The sequence below is a fragment of the Microtus pennsylvanicus genome, chromosome 1 (genome assembly GCF_037038515.1).
Source record: "Microtus pennsylvanicus isolate mMicPen1 chromosome 1, mMicPen1.hap1, whole genome shotgun sequence".
Taxonomy (NCBI): domain Eukaryota; kingdom Metazoa; phylum Chordata; class Mammalia; order Rodentia; family Cricetidae; genus Microtus; species Microtus pennsylvanicus.
This window is the reverse complement of record NC_134579.1, coordinates 139614515-139636381: the sequence shown is the minus strand read 5'-3', so window position 1 is coordinate 139636381 and position 21867 is coordinate 139614515. Positions and strand designations below refer to the sequence as shown.

Genomic DNA, 21867 nt, shown 5'->3' with positions numbered 1-21867 from the left:
CACTCCTGACTCGGGGGTCTCTTATTGTCTCACTTAGCAAGTCAATGACTTGGTGAGGGTCTGACTGAGGCATAAATGACCCCCAAGTCCCGATGGAGGATCAGGTCACACAGCCCTCAGACACATGTCCTGCATGGACTTCAAGGAACCAGGAGGAGTATCTCAAAGGCCAAGTCAGTATGGAGGACATCGGTTTGCCTCCACAAGGGCCCACTGGCACCTGGTCCTGTCCATCTTGGGGGACTGAGCGGCCTGCACACTGCCTTGAATCTGCTGCACAGCCAGCCTCACTCCAAATGCAAAGCTGGAAGGGTCCTCTGGTAGACAGGCGGATGGAAGTCACACTATCTAACGTGGTACGAATTGCCATGAACACCCAAACAACCTGCCAAATGTCAACAGCACCAAGCCAAAAGGAGTCCCCTCCTCCAGGTCTAAGCTTGGGTTCTGTGGGACTCTGGGCTCTGAGTTGCTGTCTTTTGACTCGCCCAGTCTTACAGGCAGGAGCTGTTGCCACTTGCTAGTACCGATGGTTGAGCCACAGCCCAGCCTTGCATGGTGTGTACATGCCATCCGTGGTGCTCACGTGTGATCAGAGGACATCTCTCGCTCTACTCTGGGTCCCGAGTCATCGTAGCCATCCCCATCGTCGCCAACATTTCCCCACTGAGCCATCTCACTGGCCCCCTTTACCTTCTATCCTGGGACCAGGTCTTTGCAATCCTCTTGCCTTAGCCATGTGAGTGACGGGAGTCCAGCAGCCCCACCATGCTGGGCTAGTTAGCAATTCTCTCTTGGGGAGGTGGCTCAGTGGGAAAAGAGCTTGCGTGTGAGAATGGGGACCCGAGTCAGCTCCCTGCACCCACGGAGAGGAGCACCACCTGTCATCTCAGTACCCAGGGGAGGGGATGCATAGCTGACTTCATGGGGCTCACTGCCCAGTCAGTCTCGCTGGAAAGTTCAGTTAAGAGGACCCGGGTTCAATGCCCAGCATCCACATGTCAGCTCATACCCACCTGGAACTCCAGTTCCAGAGGATCCAAAGCCCTCTTCTGACTCCCCTGGGCACCAAGCACACACGTGTGGTACACATATATAAGTGCAGGCAAACATTCATACACATAAAATACATTTTTTTTTTCAGAAATAGGGTGTGCAGAGCCAGGCATGGTGATCCCAGCACAGTGGCAAGCAGATCTCTGTGAGTTCAAGGCCAGCCTGGTCTACAAAGCAAGTTCCAGGACAGCCAGGACTTTGTCTTGAGAAACAAACACTAACAAATAGGGTAGACAGGGTTAGAAGAGGACACCTCTGGCCTCCACATGAGCTTTGCACGTACATGAGTCCATGCACACGCACGCACGCACCTACACACACACACACACACACACACACACACACACACACACACGAGCGCACACATCCATTCTACACATCCACACAATTCCGTCTGTTTAAACAACTATGAGGCAGGCATGAGTGCACACTCCCACCAATCCCAGCACTTGGAAGACCGACGGAAGAGGATCAAGAGGATAAGGGCTGGGGCTATGGCTCAGTGCATGCATGAGGCTCTATCTTCAATCTGCAGTACACACACACACACACACACACACACACACACACCACACACCCCTCCCTCAGATGCCCACTATGATTCTACTGAGTTAAGCAGTTGTTTTTATCTCCAGATTGGTTGTGGCTGATTGATATCAGAAAGACTACTGCTAACCCTGCTAAGGAAACTGCTTTCAGCTCCTTGGATGCGATCAGCATACTGCTGGCCATGTAGCAGTCAGCACAAGACTGTAGGGACCCTGGAGATCAAATTCTACAAAGTCCATATCAGGGCAGAAAGTGGGAACACTGATGTTGCCCCGAGGCAAGGCTCCGACGACATGCACTCAGCTTCAGGAGGTCTTTGGAAATCAGTGTGGATGAAAAGGCATTTGCCAGGTCACCCATGTGTACTGATTTGTTCCAGTAAAGACACTTCATTTGGGACAGCAACTGTGATTGAGCCATCACCTGATTGCTGGCACAATTACCCACAGTCATTCTCTAGGATCCATCTGTCCTCCATGGACCAAAGAGGCCGTGGAATGGGGGTGGGGTCAGTACCTCTGATGGTAGGGCTAATCTCTGCAATTCACAGATGATAAAGAACTGCATTAGTGGGGCTGGAGAGATGGCTCAGAGGTTAAGAGCACTGGTTGCTCTTCCAGAGGTCCTGAGTTCAGTTCCCAGCATCACCCAGCAACCGCATGGTGTCTCGCAACCATCTGTAATGAAGTATTGCACTCTCTTCTGGCCTGCAGGCGTACATGCAGACAGAAAACCGCATACATAGTAAATAAATAAATCTTAGCAAAAAAAAGAACTGTGTTAGAATTACTATGTAATAAAAGATAGAGCATTCTAAGGAATAGGTTCTTGCTACCATAGTGGCCCCGGTTCCCTGGGTCAGTGCTCAGTACACTAACCTGGGGTTCTACAAGCTTACAGAAATTCACATGAATTTCAACCATCCAGCCAGGAACTGAGAAAACACAAGGGGGAGCCATCCCCCTATCAGACGCTTTCTGGTAAACTCCATCTGACCCCATCAGCCCTACCTCGGTCCGGCAGGCAAAGCAGGAAGAATCTAAATCAAAATGTTTCGCCTTTTACCAAGATGGGAGAGGGCAGCCTACAAAAGCAGTGACAAGGGATGGCTGTAGTCCTGAAAAGCAGTTCAATAATTATACAACAAAGCCACAAAAAGCATCTGTCTGTCTTTCTGTCTGTCTTTGCTCTACCACTGAGCTACATTCCCAGCCCTCATCTAGTCTTTTAAGGACAGGGTCTCACTGTGTAGCTCTGGCTGGTCTGAACCTGAAACTCAGAGACCCACCAGTCTGCTCTGCTGGGGTCAGCGGTGTGCACCGCCACACTCTACTGACTGGCCATTCTATACAGAGAACCTGTCGGCAAAACAGTAAGGGTTGGGAATGGTGGTGCGGGTCTACTATCTCAGCTCTCAGGAGGTAGAGGCAGAGAATCAAGAGTTCAAGGTCATCCCCAGCAAGTGCCAAGGCCAGCCTGGACTATATGAGACTGTACCTCAAAAATAATTAGGCTGGGCAGTGGTGGCACACATTTTTAATCCCAGAGGCAGAGGCAGATCAGATCTCTGTGAGTGTAAGGCCAGCCTGGTCTATAAAGTGAGTTCAGGTCAGTCAAGGCTCTTGCACAGGAAAATCCTGTCCAAAAACAAACAAACAAACAAACAAACAAACAAACAAAAAACCAGCCAGGTGTGGGGCTGTACACCTTCAATCCCAGCACCCAGGAAGCAGGTGTAGATGGATCTTGGGGAGTTGGAGGTCAGCCTGGTCTATATAGCGAGTTCAAGGACAACCAGGGCTACACTGAGAAAGCCTGTCTCAATAGAGCAAAAAGGATGAAAGAAAAGAAGCTGAGTGTAGTGACTGGCTTCTGCGCAGCCTGGTTGCTCCTGAGGGTGAGGCAGGAGGATCACTTGAGTTCAGGATTTACATGGACAACATAGCAAGACCCCATCTCAAAGAAAAGATCAAGGGAAGAGAGAAAGGAAGCGATGGGAAGGAGGAGAGAGGGCTGGAGAGGTGGCTCAGGGTTGAGAGCATCGGCGGCTCCTGCAGAGGGCCCAGGTTCCATTTCAGCAGCCCCATGGCATCTTGTCTGTTTTTAACTCCAGTTCCAGAGGATCCACAGCCCTCTGCTGGCTTTCACAGGCACCAGATACACATATATAGAAAGTTTTTTTTTTAAAAGAAAACACCTCTATTTAAAATGCTGAGTAAGTAAAATAAATAGATATCTGCATGTCGATTGCTGCCACGTATCATTCTGTTTAGGTTAAAAAAGTCAGCTACTATTTCGGGCCATCCTCGTTGGCACGGCTTCCTTTCAGATTGATAATATCCACTGTTGGCAAGCACTCAGGAAACTTGACATTCTCCTGCGCTTTTGGTGGGAATATAAATTGGTGGAACCTTTCTGAACAGCCATTTGGCAGTATGTACAATTCCTGTTCTTTGACCCGGCCCTCCTACTTCTCACAATGTATCCCTCAGGAACATTCCCACAAACCCACAGGCCAAGTTCAGAGGGACAGAGGCCGTGCCAGCGAACACTGGAAGCCACCCAGCCGGCTATCAATAGGGGATAGGCTTAATAACTCATGCGCCAGCCATAAACGGAATTCCCCGGTCTCCCTCTTAGTTTGAAACAAATACTGGCATCCAAACGCAATTATTCTTTCTCACCCTGACCACTGCATGGTGGGAAGACGATGGACCGTGCATTCGGCTGCTCCAGCCAAGCGCCAGGCAACCTGACTCCCTCCCACGCACATCCAGTGTGGCTGCACACCTGCGACACTAGCCCCGGCCACGTCATCTAGGTCTGAGCCCTCTCTCGTCCAACAGTCTCCCACAAGAGCCGTCTGCTGCTTTCCCCTCCAGTAGCTCTTTCCCAAGAGAACAGCCAGACTATACACATCCCTCTAGCAATTTAAAAAGACTCAAGTGGTCTGTTTGGTTAAATGTCGGGCTATGAAAAGGAATGTAAGAGAAGACTTGGTGGGAGGTGCTGGCTGTCAAGCCTGCCAACCTGAGTTTGATCCCTGGAACCTACACGGTAGAAAGAGCTGACTTCTCTGAGTTGTTTTCTGACTTCCACTTGTGTGGCAGGCACCCGTGTACATGCATGCGTGCGCGCGCGCACACACACACACAGAAAAACGAAAAAAAGGTTTTTAAAAGAACTGTGGTACTGATACCTGTGATAATGTAGAAGACCCTCAAAACAACATGCTACGATGCTGGAGAGATGGCTCAATGGCTAAGAGCACCAGCTGCTCTTTCTGGGTTCAGTTCCTAGCGCCACACTACTTGGTGGCTCACAATCAGTTGTAACTCTAGCTCTAGGGGGCTCTGGCGCTCTCTTCTCACCCTCACAGGCACGGCATGCACGTGGTGCACAGGCACAAACGCCGGCAAAACACTCACATGCTTGGATAAATAAAAATACTCACATACTTGAATAAATAAAAACGTTTAAAAAATCACGAGTGAAAGAAACTGGATTCAAAAGTCTGTGTGTTGGAGACCTCACTTATATGAAGTATCTGTAACAGGTAACTCCATAGAGATGAAAGAGGATTGGTTTCCAAGCCTAGAGTGGTGGAGGGGGGATGGGGAATGATTACTTTTTTAAATATTTATTTACTTATTATGTATACAATATTCTGTCTCCATGTATGCCTGAAGGCCAGAAGAGGGCACCAGAACTCATTACAGATGGTTGTGAGCCACCATGTGGTTGCTGGGAATTGAACTCAGGACCTTTGGAAGAGCAGGCAATGCTCTTAACCGCTGAGCCATCTCTCCAGCCCGGGAATGATTACTTAATGAGTCCATGAGTCCGGATATTTTTTTTGAAAGGTTATGAAAATACTTTGGCATCAGATAGAGGTGGCGGTTGCACAGCAATGAGTGTATTAGATGCCACTTAACTGTACTTTTGTTGTTTGAGACAGGGGTCTAGTTACTACTATGTAGCCCTGGTTGCAACTTACAGCTTTCCTCGGCTTAAAAGCTAGGATTACAGAGTTGTGATTACTACGGTGCTTGGTTGACGTGTGTCCTCCAGAATGGTCACTCTTGGGTTGGAGAGATGGTTCAGTGGTTAAGAGCACTCACTATTACAGAGGACCAGGGTTTGGTCCATGATGGCTTGACCATCTGCCACTCCAGTTCCAGAGGCTCCATCATCGCCCTCTTCTGGCCTCTGTGAGAACTGCACACATGGTACACTAACATACATGCAGGCAAATGCTCAAATACATAAAATAAAATTAAAAATTAGAATGGTACCAGGCATGTGGGAGCACACCTTTAATCCCAGCACTTGGGAGGCAGAAGCAGGCAAATCTCTGTGAGTTCTAGGCCAGCCTTGTCTACAAGAGCTAGTTCCAGGACTGTCCGGGTTGCTACACAGAGAAACCCTGTCTCAAAAGGGGGGGGGGGGATCAGACCACTAGGCCCTGCCGTGGCTTCCCTGCTTAAATCACGCAGTATCTTCACAAGGCTATACAAAAACACTCGGAATCTGTCTCCCTGGTCACCACCCCGAGGTCTGTGCCCTGCCAGACCTACACTGTTTCGCTTCCTCCTCACACAGCCATGCTTGCACACCTTCAAGGCAGATGGTCAGTCGACTTTCAGGCGACCCTTCGCTGGAGAACGTCCTGCCTTAAGACCAGTACCTTCATGCAGACAGAATATGGGAACCTGTTCTAGAATGCTCAGGATGTCTAGAATGCAGAGGATACAAGCATGCGGTACATACTACATAGTCTCCGCAGGGATGGCTTCCTCATCTCGCTTTGATGTCTGCGTAAATGCTACCAAAGTACGCATGCGCAGGCACATGCGCACCAGACCCTTTCTCGCCATCACCTTTCTTTTCTATCCACAGCATGTGAGACAGCAGTCTCACATGACATATTTGCTGTCAGTTTCCACGCTAGAACGGCAATTTCAGAGGAACGGGATCTCTCTGGTCTGCACTCTGCTAGTATTTGGAGCGCAATCCGGCCCATGATAGGTGGACAACAAAGAAATGAAGTAGTAACTGACTAGATCAAACCACTTTTAAAAAATCAAGCAGGGTGTGTGTGGGGGGGGGGCGCACGCCTTTAATCCCAGCACTTGGGAGGCAGAGGCAGGCAGATCTCTGTGAGTTCTAGGACAGCTGGATCTACACAGAGAAACACAGTCTCAAAAAAAAAATCTCACAGAAAGCAATCTACAGATTCAATGCAATGCCCATGAAAATCTCAACAAAATTCTTCAAAGTCCTTGAAAGAACGGCACTCAACTTCATATGGAAAAACAAAAAACTCAGGCTAGCCAAAACAATCCTATGCAATAAAAGAACTTCTAGAGGCATCACAATCCCTGACTTCAAACTCTACTACAGAGCTACAGTACTGAAAACAGCCTGGTATTGGCATAAGAACAAACAGGAAGACCAATAGAACCAAATAGAAGACCCAGGTATCAATCCACACATCTTTGAACACCTGATCTTTGATAAAGAAGCAAAAAGGAAAGCATATTTAACAAGTGGTGCTGGCATAACTGGATATCAACATTCAGAAAAATGAAAATAGACCCATATCTATCACCATGCACAAAACTCAAGTCCAAATGGTCCAACTTTAATAAAGCCAGTCACACTGAACCTTATAGAAGAGAAAGTGGGAAGTACACTTGAATGCCTTGGCACAGGGAACCACTTCCTAAATAGAACCCCAGCAGCACAGACACTGAGGGAAACAATTAATAAATGGGACCTCCTGAAACTGAAAAGCTTCTGTAAAGCAAAGGACACGGTCAAGGAGACAAAACAACAGCCTACAGAATGGGAAAAGATCTTCACTAACCCCACATCAGACAGAGGGCTGATCTCCAAAATATACAAAGAACTCAAGAAACTGGACACCGGGCTGGAGAGATGGCTCAGAGGTTAAGAGCATTGCCTGCTCTTCCAAAGGTCCTGAGTTCAATTCCCAGCAACCACATGGTTGCTCACAACCATCTATAATGGGATCTGGTGCCTTCTTCCGGCCTGCAGGCATACACACAGAATATTGTATACATAATAAATAAATAAATATTAAAAAAAAAGAAATTGGACACCAAAAGATCACGTAATCCAATTAAAAAAAAAGGAGTATAGACCTAAACAGAGAACTCTCAACAGAGGAATCTAAAGTGGCCAAAAGACACTTAAGGAAATGTTCAACATCCTTAGTCATCAGAGAAATGCAAATCAAAACAACTCTGAGATTCCATCTTACACCTGTAAGAATGGTCAAGATCAAAAACACTGATGACAACTTATGCTGGAAAGGTTGTGGGGAAAAGGGAACACTTCTGCATTGCTGGTGGGAATGCAAGCTGGCACAACCCCTTTGGATGTCAGTGTGGCGATTTCTCAGAAATTTAGAAAACAACCTTCCTCAAGACCCAATAATACCACTTTTGAGTATATATCCAAAGGGTGCTCAATCATGACACAAGGACATGTGCTCAACTATGTCCATAGCAGCTTTGTTTGTCATAGCCAGAACCTGGAAACAACCTAAATGCCCCTTGACCGAAGAATGGATAAGGAAAATGTGGTACATTTACACAATGGAGTACTACGCAGCAGAAAAAAAATCCAACATCTTGAATTTTGCAGGAAAATGGATGGAGCTAGAAAACATTATTTTGAGTGAGGTAACCCAGACACAGAAAGACAATTATCACGTGTACTCACTCATAGGTGGTTTTTAAACATAAAGCAAAGAAAGCCAGTTTACAAACCACAATCCCAGAGAATTTCAACAATGCGGACAGTAACAGAGACTTACATAGAACTAATCTACATGAGAAGTAGAAAAAGACAAGATGTCCTGAGTAAATTGGGAGCATGGGGACCTTGGGGGAGAATTTAAGGGGGGGGGGAAGAGGCAGGGAGGGGAGGAGAGAAAAATGTAGAGCTCAATAAATATCAATAAAATAAAAAATGATGTATGGGCCACCAAGATGGCTCAGCTGGAAAAAGTGCTTGTTGTCCCCAAGACACGAGTACCACAGAGAGAGCATCAGCTCTACAAGATGTCCTCTGACCTTCATGTCTGTGCCATGGCACACCAAAGTTTTGAAAATGTAACTTTTTTTTAATTGAGACAAATCTATGTATACTGACACACACCTTCAATCCCAGCACTAGGAGGTACAGGCAGATGGAGCTCTGTGAATGAGAGGCTAGCGTGGTCTACATAATGAGACTCTTGGGGGGAGGAAACCATAAACAAACACCTGAGTGAAGAGGAAAGGGAAGGACAGATGACACAGCATTGCGTGTAACATGGTACCATTGTATGCCTATTATTCCACCACTAGGGCGGTAGAAGCGGGAGAAACAGAAATTCATGGTTGTCCCAGTCTACACAATGAGGTCCAAGCCAGTCTGGGCTACGTGAGACTCAATTTGAAAAAAAAATTACTATATGTCAATGAATTTAAAGAAAATGACTGAGACATCTATCCCATATCCCTCCTGTCTCCGAGCTGTGAGACCACTGTCCCTGCGCAACCTTATCGAGTTCCTGGTACTCCCTCAGATGTCAGACCACTTTGTATGACATATTGGAGACAGGGCCAACAAACGCATTGTGTTCTTGTTTTGTTTGTGGTTTTTTGAGACTGTTTCTCTGTAGCTTTGGAGCCTGTCCTGGAACTAGCTCTTGTAGACCAGGCTGGCCATGAACTCACAGAGATCCGCCTGCCTCTGCCTCCTGAGTGCTGGGATTTAAGGCGTGCGCCACCACCGCCCAGCTTTCTTGTTTTGTTTCTATAGTACTGGAGATCGAACCTAGAACCCAGAGCCAAGATTGTACAAGCTAAGCACTCTCTGAGCTAGCTACACACCAGCCACATGACTGCCCCCCACAAGACAGCCCTGACTGTCCTGAAACTCATTCTGTAGACCAGGCTGGCCTCGAACTCACAAAGATCCACCTGCCTCTGCCTTCCTAGTGCTGGGATTAAAAGCGTGTGCCACGATCGCCTGGTAAAGTAAATATATTTTGTGAAAGATAGAATAACTTCAACACAGTTTTGTAGCTGCAAAGTTATACACTCTACTTATGCAGCAAGGTGATTTTGTTTACTGCTTTGTTTATAGACAGGGTTTCTGGATACAGTCCAGGCTGGCCTTGAACTTTTGATCTTGCCTTGGCCTCCTGAGTGCTAGAATTACAGGTATGCAACGCCATGCCTGGCTGTGAGATGCTTTGTTTTTGGTTTTGATTCTTATTTTATGTGTACGGGTGCTCAGTCTGCATGTGTGTTGGCACCATGGGCACAACTGGTGCCACTGGAGGACACAGAGGGTTTTGGATGTGCTGGGACTGAAATTACATACAGTTCTGAGTCACCCTGTGGGTGGGTGGGAATTGAGCCTGGGTCCTACGGAAGAGAAACTGTTGCTCTTAGTTGCTGAGTCACCTCTTCGGCCCCAAGATGATGTTTTTGTAGGGCCATGAGAGCTATGTTACAGCAATATTCCTTTTCATTTCTGCACCTACCTAACTTTCTTAACACGTTGACTTTTTTGGAACTAGAACACCAATACAGCAGAGTATTTACATATGCCAGTCTAGGGAACTTGGTGCAATCCCTGGAGACAGGGTTGGATGGAGACGGTAAGCAGACTGGAGTCAGCCACAATGTGTTTGAAGAACACTGTGTACCTGCACAGGCAGGGTAGGGCAACGGTTCTCCAGAGTCCTGGAGAGAGACACTGTCCACTTGTTCAGCATCAGCTCACAGGGTCCTGCCCCCGGGGTGTGATATCCAAGGTGGTGTGGACATTGTCTTGGCTATGACAACATGTGTGCTGATCTCATCGGTCCCTCAGTGATGCCCCGCTAAGTTAGGGGTACACCAAGACTCAGATGGGTGGCTGCCTGTCTGCAGGTCCAGTTCAGACCAGGGCTATCTGACTCCACAGGCAATGTTCTAACACCTTTTGTCAAATACCCCACCGACCATGACGTCAGCAGTGAGCACCGACATGCTATGGTTCCCTTAAAAATGCTCTAATTTAATCCAAAGTTCTGTGAGGGGAAAATATTCTGTACTATTTTCAAAGGGGAAACTGAGGCTCAGTGAGATGTGGTGGCTTGCCAGGAATTCTGCAGGACCCACGCCCCCCCCCCAAGCCTGGAACTTACCAATCAGCTGCTAACCACTGTGCCGCTGTCATGGATGCCAGTGGACCCTAGACTAACTGGAGATCAAGGAACTGGATGCCCAAGCTGCCCTGGGTGCTAGGAACACACAGTTCTACCAATGGAAGACATCTCCTTGACCAAGGTCCTGATGTTCCCTAAGGGCAGATCACAGCTGAAGATGCGTCCATCAGATCAGAAGTATAAAGGCCTCGAGGCAGGCTGCAGGGTGGATGTCCTCACCCAGCCCAGCTCTAGAACTTCCCTTGGGATGAGGATCAGGCACAAATGTAAAGAAACTAAGCTAAGAACTGAGCTAGAAACTAGGAACTGAGCTTGGTTCCTAGCTCCCTCATTCTAAGCCCTCTGCCTCCCGAGGCTGGCCTAGGACGTCTGGTCTACCTCTCAGCACCAGGAAAGCCTTATCTTGAAGCCCTGTGGCTTTGGCCGAAGCGAACAGCAGAAGGTCAGACCTGCACTGGAGAGACTGAACAAACTGGTGTGGAAATTAGCTGGTGAGGAGATTAGCAGGGCTGGGGCTAGGGATGCCATTCAGTTGGCAGAGAGCTTGTCTAGCATGCGTGAGCTCCTGGGTTTGACTCCCCAAGGGAATAGCTAGGGGACTTCCAGGCCATCCTGGGATACAGGAGATTTTGTTAAGGAAGGAGGAAGGGAGGAAGTTAGGGAGGGAAATAAAAGGTCCTTGCAGAGGACCCAGATATGGTTTCCAGCACCCACATGGCAGCTTACAACCATCTGAAACTCCAGTACAGGAGACATCTCATGCCTTTTTCGGACCTCCATGGGCACTATACATGCTGGTAAATATTATATATAAAACAAAACAAATAAATCTTTAAGAAAGAAAAGAGGGTCAGAGCCTGAATTCCAAGCACAGAAGGAACGACAGTCCCCAGCAATGGCCACAGGGTGTGATAAATGGACCAGATTCTGAGGATCCCTGGATGCAGGCTGGAGGTGCCAGTGCGTTGGGTTGCCTTCCGTCTGGAAGTCATTCTCCAGCTTGAGACCAGCTCACCCAGTCACTAACCCCGTGGCCTCTCTGTTTCTGAAGCAAATACTAATCCTTCCCTCATTGTGAGGCTATGGGGAGGGGAAGCCTGGACAAAGTCCTGAAGGAACATTTGATCGGCCACAGCAGACGCTGATCAGGTTGCTCCGGTCTTCCCAACTAATCTGCTGGGAGGTCTGCAAAGGGTGTAGCTTTAGGGACAGACAGACCCAGCTGCAGCCCTGGGAACTGAGACGCACTCCATGCTGCGGAGCCCCAGGCCTCTAGCTGGCAGAAGGCAGTGCTGCTCTGGAGTTAAGCAGCGACTGGAAAGCTGCCAGCACATGTGTGAAGTCAGCCAGGGGCAGCTACTGCTGCTGGGTGATGTGGAATGGACTCCCACGTGGTTCTGCAAGCCTGGCCACGCCACAGTAGGCGGCACAAACTCAGCAGGACCCAGTCTCAGCCTCTGTGTGCTCCCAGCCTCTTCTCCTCCACTGTTCTCTCTGTAATGTCCACAGCTGCCCCAGCAGACACAGGGAGATGCTACAGCATTCTCCTCCCCGGCACTTTCTTCCTAGGAGTCAACAGGTCTGCGCTCACCAAGCCCTTCCTCCCCTAGTGTCTACTTCACACCAACCCCTGGTCCACCACACCCTCTGCAATCTTTACTTCGGCTCTTAGGTCGGCCTATCCTCTTTCACACTTGAACCAGCTTGATCTGCAGCGGTTCACAATCTTTGACCTGCCCACTAAGGACAAGGCCAGGCAAAGCAGAGAGCCTGGTACACAGTAGGTGCTTAATAATACCAGCTGGATGGCAAACGGGTGACTGTATGCATGAACTGACCGTGCTGACAGGAGTAAGGACAGTAACAGAACAGTTCACAGGCACGTGGCACCTCTGCCTACCAGCCTTGCCCCAAGTCTTTTCTACAAATTATCCGTTTGTTGCTCACAGTCATGCTACGGGGCCAGGAACCATCCTCCAATTTTATATGTAGGTAACCCGTCAAAGGTCACCCAGGCAGTACACAGCAGAAGCAAGATCTGAAAGGGTCTGGCTGTGCCGTAATCAGGTACAGTGGCCCCGGACACCAAATCCTTGTGTTCATCTGGTGAGGCCAGAGCCACCAAGGTGAGGGAAGGTCTGCCTGAGGTCAGACAGACCTTAGCTGACAGCTAGCTTCTGGTGTGTTGTGGCCAGCTAAAGAAGCTGCTCCTCTGAAGGCTGCCTGTTCCTGGCTCTCAGTGGGTAAAGCTTAAGAGCCCAGAGCCCGCGTAGTGGAAAGAGACAACCAACTCCTATGAGGCGATTTCCGGCCCCCACATAAACACAGGTGCTTGCACACATACACACACCATCTTTTCTCAAAAAGAGACACAGGCTGTGGATACAGATACCAGGCAGATCTGAACCTGGGGTGGGTACAGGAACACTGGCTTTGGACCTTCTCCCCTCTGCTCAGGCCCCCTTTTCTGGGACTCAGGTCTTAGCACCCACTCTGGGGGCAGAAGACTTCAAACCAGCCAGCAGCTTCAGGGGACCGTGCCTTGGGGCTCGCCTGCAGGCTGGAGCGGGCAGACCAAGCAGCCAGGACTCTGGCCCCCACTTCTGCCTCCCCAGAGCAGCTCTGCTTTTGTCTGGGCTTCTGAAGACACTTTCAATGGGAGGAAAGGTTCTGCTGTTCAAATAACTTTAGAAAATCAATGCCCCGAGGGATAAATGTCCTTGTCTAACAAAACACCCTGCTTGTGTCAATCTGGATGGCATTCAGGGGCTCCAAAGTAGTGAGTTCTCTCTCTCGGGAGGGACAGGAGGGTGAACCTAGCCGAGTCCAATGTCAAGGCTGATCTCACTGCCGTTCCCTGCTCTGCCCACCAGCTGCTGTGTGGCGAGCCACATGCCTCTTTTGCATAGCCTTTCCTCTCTCCATTCGCCAACCTGGTTTTCTCTGGAATAAAAAAATAAAACCTATGAGGAGTCAGGGTTGTGGCTCAGTTGGTAGAGTGTTTGCCTACCATGCATGAAGTCCTGGGTTCAATCCCCAGCATCTCCCATAAGTTGGGCTAGAGAATGCTGGCACTTGGGAGGCAGAGGCAAATGATCAAGGTTATCTTCAGCTACAAACTGAATTAAAGGGCAGCCTGAAGTGGGGTGTAGTGGCGCACGCCTTTAACCCAGCATTTGAGAGGCAGAGGCAGGCAAGTCTCTGTGGGTTTAAGGCCAGCCTGGTCTACAGAGCGAGTTTCAGGATAGTCAGGGCTACACAGAGAACCTGTCTCAGAAAAAAAGTAAAATAAAATAAAAAAGATCAGCTTGAGCTACTGAGGCTTCTGCATGCATACTCACATGTGCACACACATCTAGAAACACACATCCACTGAACACACACACGAGAAATGGGGAGAGAAAACTCCACAGTCCCGCTGTCTGACAGGCAGCATGCGAGTTTGCATGAGGCCTGAGATCCTCACTACAGGCCTGTCGGGTATTACCCCCATCTTAGGAAAGGGGGAAATGGAGCTTGGAGTTGGGAAAAGATCCATCTAAGGACTCCAGTCCAGGTTGGTCAGACTCCAGAATATTCTCTCCACTGTGCCCTTGCCTCCCACCTCTCACTCCTGCCTCTTCTCCCTCCTTACCTTCATGAAGCACTTCCCACGCACAGGCAGGCCCAGCTGGCTCACTCAGAGCCGCACTCTCAGAGGGCTCCCCCTCTACAAACCATGTTCCCTCTGCTCCTCAGCACTTCCTCACCTCCCGACTTCTTCACATCTTTCCTTTGTTCAAAGATTTATTTACTTTATGTGCATTTGGTATTTTGGCTGCACGTGTGCCTGTGTGAGGGCATCAGATCCCTTAGAAGTGGAGTGATAGACAGTTGTGAGCTACCATGTGAGTGCTGGGAACTGAACCCAGGTCCTCTGGAAGAGTAGCCAGTGTTCTTACCTGCTGAATCATCTCTCCAGCCCCATCCTTTCCTTTTCTTTGAAGGGGGATTGGTTGGGTTTTTTGAGACAGGGTCTTATTATGTAGCCTTGGCTGGCCTGGAAATCACCACGAGATTGGTGTTGGTAATCCTCCTGCCTTGGACCCTTGTCTGCTATGATTACAGGTGTATGCCACCGTGAGAGTCTCGCCCTGCAGCCTGGGTTAGCTTAAACCTCTGATCTTCCCCCACAGCCTGCCCTGTGATCAGGGAACAGGTGTGTGTCTCAGGACCTGATTTCCTGTTGATGCCCCCACCCCCTGCCCCGCCGGTCCATCACTTCAGGCAGCAGCATCTCTTTGGGGAAGCCCCGAGTGCAGAGTTAGAGTCAGGGGTCTGCTCTGGGTCTCTCCTATGAATTTTCTAAATCAGAAACCATGGTGGTAACTTGCTCCTGGACCCTAACGAGACTCATAAGTTCTTGGGGGCAAAGCGTCTGCTCACTGAATCCGACACAGAGCAGGACACAGAGCTGGTGTTCCACACACACCTACTGAGGAAAGGTTGAGCCGATGGACAGCTCTGGATTTTTTAGTTGGTTCTGCAACAAGGTCTCAGGTGACATAACCCTAGCTGGCCTCAAACTTGCAATCGAATGTAGAACGGCCTTGAATCCTCCTGCCTCCACCTCTCCAGTGCCAGGATTACAGGCCTGCACCACCACGCCTGGTTTACATGGATTGAGTCTGGGGTCTCCAGCATGCTATACATGCCCTCTACCAACTGAGCCACACGTTCAGCCCCAGAAGACAACTCTTGGGGCCTGAAGTGAGCCAGGCCTTCCCGATGGAACCGGGCAGAGAGCAGTCCCCGCTCTTGGTCTTGCCTCCTAGAGGACGCACCCCTTGATGACTTCAGGTTACCTGATTCCTACTCCATGTCACAGTTATTCACTCATCAAACCTCTGAACATAAGAGGAACATCTGGCAAAAACACAGGAGGTGACTGACACAATGCTGTGCTTTTCCTACCTGGCCCCGAGGCACCCAGGGCAAAGGTAACTTAGCGCACCATCAACCTTTCGCCTGTTTCTTTTGCTTTGTGCTGATCTGGCCCCACCTTCCCTTCCTCCGTTCCCAGCCCCCTGCCAGCCATACCCGGTTGATGAGCTCGCCAACCATGCCTGTCCAGGAGCCATTTGGCTCAGGTGCCCCGTACAGTCCATCCTCTACCAACCGCAGGCGATACCGGAAGCGCAGCAGCTCCGCCAGCTCCCGAAGCATGTCCACACAGAAGCCCTCGAAGCGCTCGTTCCCAGACAAGGCCTGGAAGTTAGGCCTGCGCATGACATACGGGTTCTCCTGGGTGGGCAAGAGAGAGCAGAGGTCAGAGACTGAGAACCTGGGGGCTGAGTCGGGGATCCTGGGGCCCAGGACCAGAGCTGTGGATGACAGAACCCCTGCATGTCTGCTTTTTCTGTTTGTTGTGTGGTCACATGTGGGGAGGCTGGAGGACAACCACAGATGTCACTCCTCAGGAGCCTTGATCTTTCTTTTTTTAATTTTATTTTGTATGTATGATTTTGGCCTGCATGTGTGTCTGTGTACCATGTACATGCCTGCTGCCAGCAAAGGCGAGAGAGTATCGGATGCCTTGGAACTCAGATGGCTGAGAGCTACCATGTAGTGCTGGGAACTGCGGAGTCACCTCTCCAGCCTTCCCATCTGCCTTTTTTGTTTGTTTGTTTGTTTGTTTTTCTTGAGACACTGTCTATGCCTGGCCCAGAATAGGTAGAGTAAGGTGGGCAGAGTAGCTTGCAAGCCCCCGGGATCTGCCTGACTCTGCCTCTCAGGCATTAGGATGAGCCAGGCTGAGCTGTCTCCCAAGCCCTGTGCGCTGGTTTTTTGAGACTTCCTCTAACGTCGTCCAGGCTACCTCTAATCCCAATGTATAGATAAGAGCAGCCTTGAACTTCTGATCCTCCTGCCTCTGCCCAAGTGTGTGCGACCATACCTGGCTAAGGCACATATACTTCATTTGGAAACGCTATGAGTGGCCGGGCGGTGGTGGTGCACACCCTTAACCCCAGCACTCGGGATGCAGAGGCGGGCGGATCTCTGAGTTCGAAACCAGCCTGGTCTACAGAGTGAGTTATAGGACAGGCTCCAAAGCCACACAGAGAAACCCTGTCTCGAAAAATCAAACAAAATATAATAAAATACATGCTGTGAGTGGAGAGAGGGCCTGAAAGCTGAGGGGCTTGGGGATGCATCCGTGGGCTCTGCAGCCCCTTATGAGACTCCAACCAAAACACCTACGAGAAAGGGGGGATGCTGGAGGGACTCAGAATGGGCTGGCATCAAATTAGAATGGAGCTTTCAAGATTCTCTTCCGACACACCTTACTCAGCTCATCCATTTTACACGGACAAGTACACACACGATCCTGTCCGGTTCCACCAGGCAGCATTGCCGCATGCATGGGTCATTTCAATTTTGAGTTCTTCATCCCCCGCCCCCACCGCACAGCCAGCAGTGACTCGCTAAACCAACTTTACGAGCCACCAATGTGGCCCATGAGAGTATCCCTCACCAGGATTTTGCTCTAGCCCGAGCTGCCACGAGGCAGGCAGGCATGACACGCCAGATGGTAAAACTGCAAGAGAATTTGGAAGCCTGGATTGTTCTGTAAAATCCCCTGATTATGAATGTCAGCGACTCATTCAAATTCTAATACCTTTTTTTTAGGCCACATGAACACACCTGTCAGTTTGCAATCTCTGGCTTTTTGCTGTGTGGATGGTCTTTTGTAGGTGTTGTTTTGAGATTTTAAAATTTTATGCATATGGGTGTTTTGCCTGCCTGTACATCTGTGTGCCATGTACTTGCCTGGAGCCCAAAAAAGTCAGAAGAGGGCATTGGATCCCCTAGAACTGACGATTGTAAGATACCACGTGGGTGCTGACAACCAAACTCAGGTTTCTGCAAGAATAGCCAGTGCTCTTGGCTTTGTTTTAGAGATGAGGTCTCGGTATGTAGACCAGGCTAGCCCCCAAACCCACAGAGATCCTCCTGCCTGTCACCTGAACTGGGATTGAAGACGATGCCCTCAAACTCACAATTCTCCTGTCTCAGTTTTCTGAATTCTAGGGTTATAGGCGTATGTGTCAGCGTAAGCGGTTACACTGAAGGTTACTTTTGAGGGTCACAAGTAGACTTTACTAATCTCAGCATTACAAAGAAACAAGGAGGCAGAGAGCCATCCAAGGTACCAGCAGAGCAAGAGCATCTGGAGGCCATTGCAATAAAAATGTAACTTACCTAGGCAGTGATAGTCTAAATGAGGGGCAGGACAGTGTCCCTTTACACAAAAAAATTTAGGACTCAGAATATACCCAGGAGAGAACTCTTTGGTAATAATATCCACGATGTTTACTATGAGATAGATCCCTCCCTCCTTCCCTGTCCTGTGTGTAATCTTTAGATTACTTGACTTGAAAAAATTATTTATCATTAGCCAGGCAGTAGTGGCACACACCTCTAATCCCGTCACTGGGGAGGAGGCAGAGGCAAGCAGATCTCCATGAGTTAAAGGATGTGTGTGTGTACACAATGGAGAAAGGCATGCACGCATAGCACACATGTATAGGTCAGAGGACAACTCTGTGGAGTCTGTTTTCTCCTTCCACCTTCATATGGGTTCCAGGGATCAAACTTGGGTTCTTGGGCTTTTCAGCAAGCGCCTTTGGCTGCTGATCCCTCTCACTGGTCCCAGATTATTTGGCTTTAAATCTTCACAGAAGTCTATAACAAAGTGAGTATTGTTAGAATTTTTTTTTTTTTTGCAAAGCTGGGGATTGAATCTAGGGCCTTGGCATGCTAAGCAGGCACTCTACCACTGAGTCACACCTCAACTCCTCACTGGGGGATTCTAGGCAGGGGCTCTACCACTGAGCCACACCCCAGCCCCTCACTGGGGGATTCTAGGCAGGGGCTCTACTGATGAGCTATAGTCAACCCTCTTTTTAAGTTTCCAACTTAAAACAGGGCCTTGTTAACTTGCCCAGGCAGATCTTGAAGTCATACTTAAGAGCAGAGGAGCCGTGATTCTTCTACCTCAGTCTCCCAAATAACTGGAATGAAAGCCTCTGCTTCTTTTTTGTGCACGTGTACTGGAATTCAGAGAGGGCAGGTGGCAGAATCGGCTATTCTACCCTGCTGCCTCTTCCAACAGCAGGCGTAGGTCACTCCCCCACTGCTTGTGGTAGCTGGCTTTGTGACTTGTCTTGATAGGATGAGGTAGAAATCAAGTCAGCCAAATTCTGGAGCCTCGGCCTTCAGAGCAGATCTGAGACTAGTCCGGAGGAGGACAGGTGAACTAGGGCCTGGAAGCCAAAAGGAGCACCCATGGACATTCTGGGCTTTCTATACTTCTTAGCTACCGGATGTATGTAGCCAGTGAGTCCCCAGGAAACAAGAGGAGAGCCACCAAGCAACACACAGAATCTCTAACAGTCTTAGTCTCTGAGTTTGGGGGGAGTTTTCGAAAGACCATAGACAGCCATTCTTCTCACAAGACCAGGTTACATTCTCTGACCAACCAAAACTGAGGGACACACAGGACAGAGGGAGCTGGAGCTTTTCTCCCGCCCAAGCAGCTTCTCCAAATCCAAAATTGTGGAAGTGGGGATGGGAATGTGAGATAACACTAATAATAGCGGCGGCTGCTAGCATTTCTTGTGGGCTTGCTATGTGACAGCTCTGTCAGCGTGGGAGGGCAGCGGTATTATTACCTCTGTCTTACAGCTGAGGACACGGAAGGCCAGAGGAGCAAAGTCGTAAGTCAGTGTGACTCCAAAGGCCCAAAGATCTGCTCTTTAAGTCCTAGGCCAGACTGAGCTCAAGTGGATAGAGTGGGGCAGTGGGCGTGGGAGAAGCCAGACAGAACGGAGGAGCTGGATAACAAGAGACAAAAGCCTGTGCTGCGACTCCATGTCAGAACACAGAGGAGGGCGCAGGTTAGGGGTAAGGCATGTAGGTCAAGGCCACTAGGCCAAGAACAGCAAAGGGAAGGAGAGAGTATAGGGCCGAGACCGATCCAGGCTGCACACACCAAAGTCACGTTCCTAAAGGCAATCTCCAAGTCAAAGACTGAAGGACCTGGGCTCAGGGTCTGTCTGCAGCAGCCTGAGGCTACAGAGATGATGGAGAAGGAAGCCTAGCATAGGGCTCAGGCTAACAGGACTTTTACTTACAGTCCTGACACTCAACTAAAGGGTCAAAGCTCCCTTTCTTCCCACCCACCTCCCCTCACCCTTTTTTTCTATATTAAGGGTTGAACCCGGGTTCCCACTGAGCAATGCTCCCAGTGCTCTTTGTTTGTTTGAGACAGAGTCTAAGTTGCCCAGGCTGGCCTTGAACGAACCTTTGATCCTCCCAGTGGTTCTTTGGTTGTCTGTTTGTTTGTCAAGACAGGGTTTCTCTGTAGCTTTGGAGCCTGTCCTGAAACTAGCTCTTGTAGACCAGGCTGGCCCCGAACTCACAGAGATCTGCCTGCCTCTGTCTCCCGAAGGTTGGGATTAAAGGCCTGCGCCACCACTGCCTGGCCCTCCCAGTGGTTCTTAAAGGAGGCTCTTAGTCAAGATTATCAGACTTCTTTCAAGACACCATTTGAGAGCCCCAAAGCTGGGGACAATCTAAGGATGCTTTGGAGCCAGCTCTAAGAAGCTGTGTCGCGAATGGATGAACATCTATGCACAGAAGTACGAGTCCAAGAACAATCATTGCAGCAGGCCTTAGGGTGGGAACAGAGATCTAATCTGGAACATGTTAGAGAGATCATCAGTGTCATAAAAGGATCCTAGGCAACTACAAAAATAGCAAGGTCTATAAGATATATTAAGAGGGAAAACCCACCAGCTACAGAACAATCTGTACGATATGCTATTCTCTGTGAAAGAAGGAGCTGGGATGTGCTTGTACATAGAGACATTTCTGAAAGAGAGAAAAATGAGGAGCCAGGGAGGGATGGAGGCTAATTTTGTCCTTATTAACTCTTGGGGGTTTTCGTTTGTTTCTTTTGAGATAGGTTCTCACTAGGTAATCCTGGTTGGCTGGAACTCGCTGTATATAGACCGGGTTGGCCTCAAATTCACAGAGATTCACGTGCCTTTGCCTCCTGAAGGCGGAGATTAAAGGTGTGATCCCCCCCCCCCCACACACACACACACATACACACAATGTCCTTATTGCTTTTTAAGAAAATTCTGTTTTTCCCCTTGGTTTGAGCTATCTTCTGTACCATGAATTTTTTTGTTTTGTTTAAGGTAAGATCTCACACTGTGTCCTCAACTCCTTCCACCGAGTTCTGGGATTGCAGGTGTGCACCACTCCACAGGACTGATGAGGACCTTACAAACTAAAGGGACATTCCTGAAAGTGTGTAGACTGCAAAGGGTTAAAGTGGGTGGAGCCATGGTAAAGGGGAACATCCAACCATCGGGTGGGCGGTTGCTCCAGCGGGCAAAACCGCAAAACCATGCAAATGTGAGATCCTCAGCAGACATCCAGGTAACCCAGAGGTGGCAGGGAGGAGGTGGAGACTGACAGACCAGGGCACAGGGTGAGCCCTCTGGGACCAATCTAGCAAAACAGCAAGCTCCAGACTGGAGAGAGAGAAATGGGGGAGAGGACGAGCCAGAGCAAGCCGGGCAGGAGAGAACCAATTCGCACGTTTTCCTCTGACCTCTGGAACAGCACTGTGAAACCCTTATGAGCAAAGACACATTACATATATGCCCCCTGCCCCCCGCAGTGAAATGAAAATAAAACAAGATAGAGGGGCTGGCAAGATGGCTTAGAGGGCAAGAGCACCAAAACTGTGATGGCCTGAGTTTGATCCCCAGACCCATTTAAAAAGCCAGATGTGGCTGTGTGTGACCATGTGTATCTTTAATCCCAGCACTCAGGAGGGAGATGCAGGTGCTTCTCCGTGAGTTCAAGACTAGCCTGGTCTACAGAGCAAGTTCTAGGACAGCCAGAGCTGTTACACAGAGAAATTCCATTTCAAAAAAAAAAACAAACAAACAATAATAACACAAAGAGCC

At 49.2% G+C, this 21867-nt stretch overlaps 1 protein-coding gene and 1 non-coding gene across 5 annotated transcripts in view; one reads left to right on the top strand and one right to left on the bottom strand.

Moving 5' to 3' along the window:
• Grik5 (glutamate ionotropic receptor kainate type subunit 5) overlaps positions 1–21867 on the bottom strand; it is a 64043-nt gene that overhangs the window by 22122 nt on the left and 20054 nt on the right. For 3 of the 4 annotated variants that reach the window (XM_075988929.1, XM_075988938.1, XM_075988918.1), the window contains exon 12: positions 15920–16123. In XM_075988929.1, coding sequence (XP_075845044.1) covers positions 15920–16123 — 204 coding nt within the window. Of the gene's footprint in view, positions 1–15919; positions 16124–18923; positions 19147–21867 lie in introns of those variants that run through there. The other variant, XM_075988947.1, reaches the window with a different exon arrangement.
• Trnag-acc (transfer RNA glycine (anticodon ACC)) lies at positions 13816–13888 on the top strand. Its single transcript has one exon. It is a non-coding gene; the product is annotated as a tRNA-Gly (tRNA).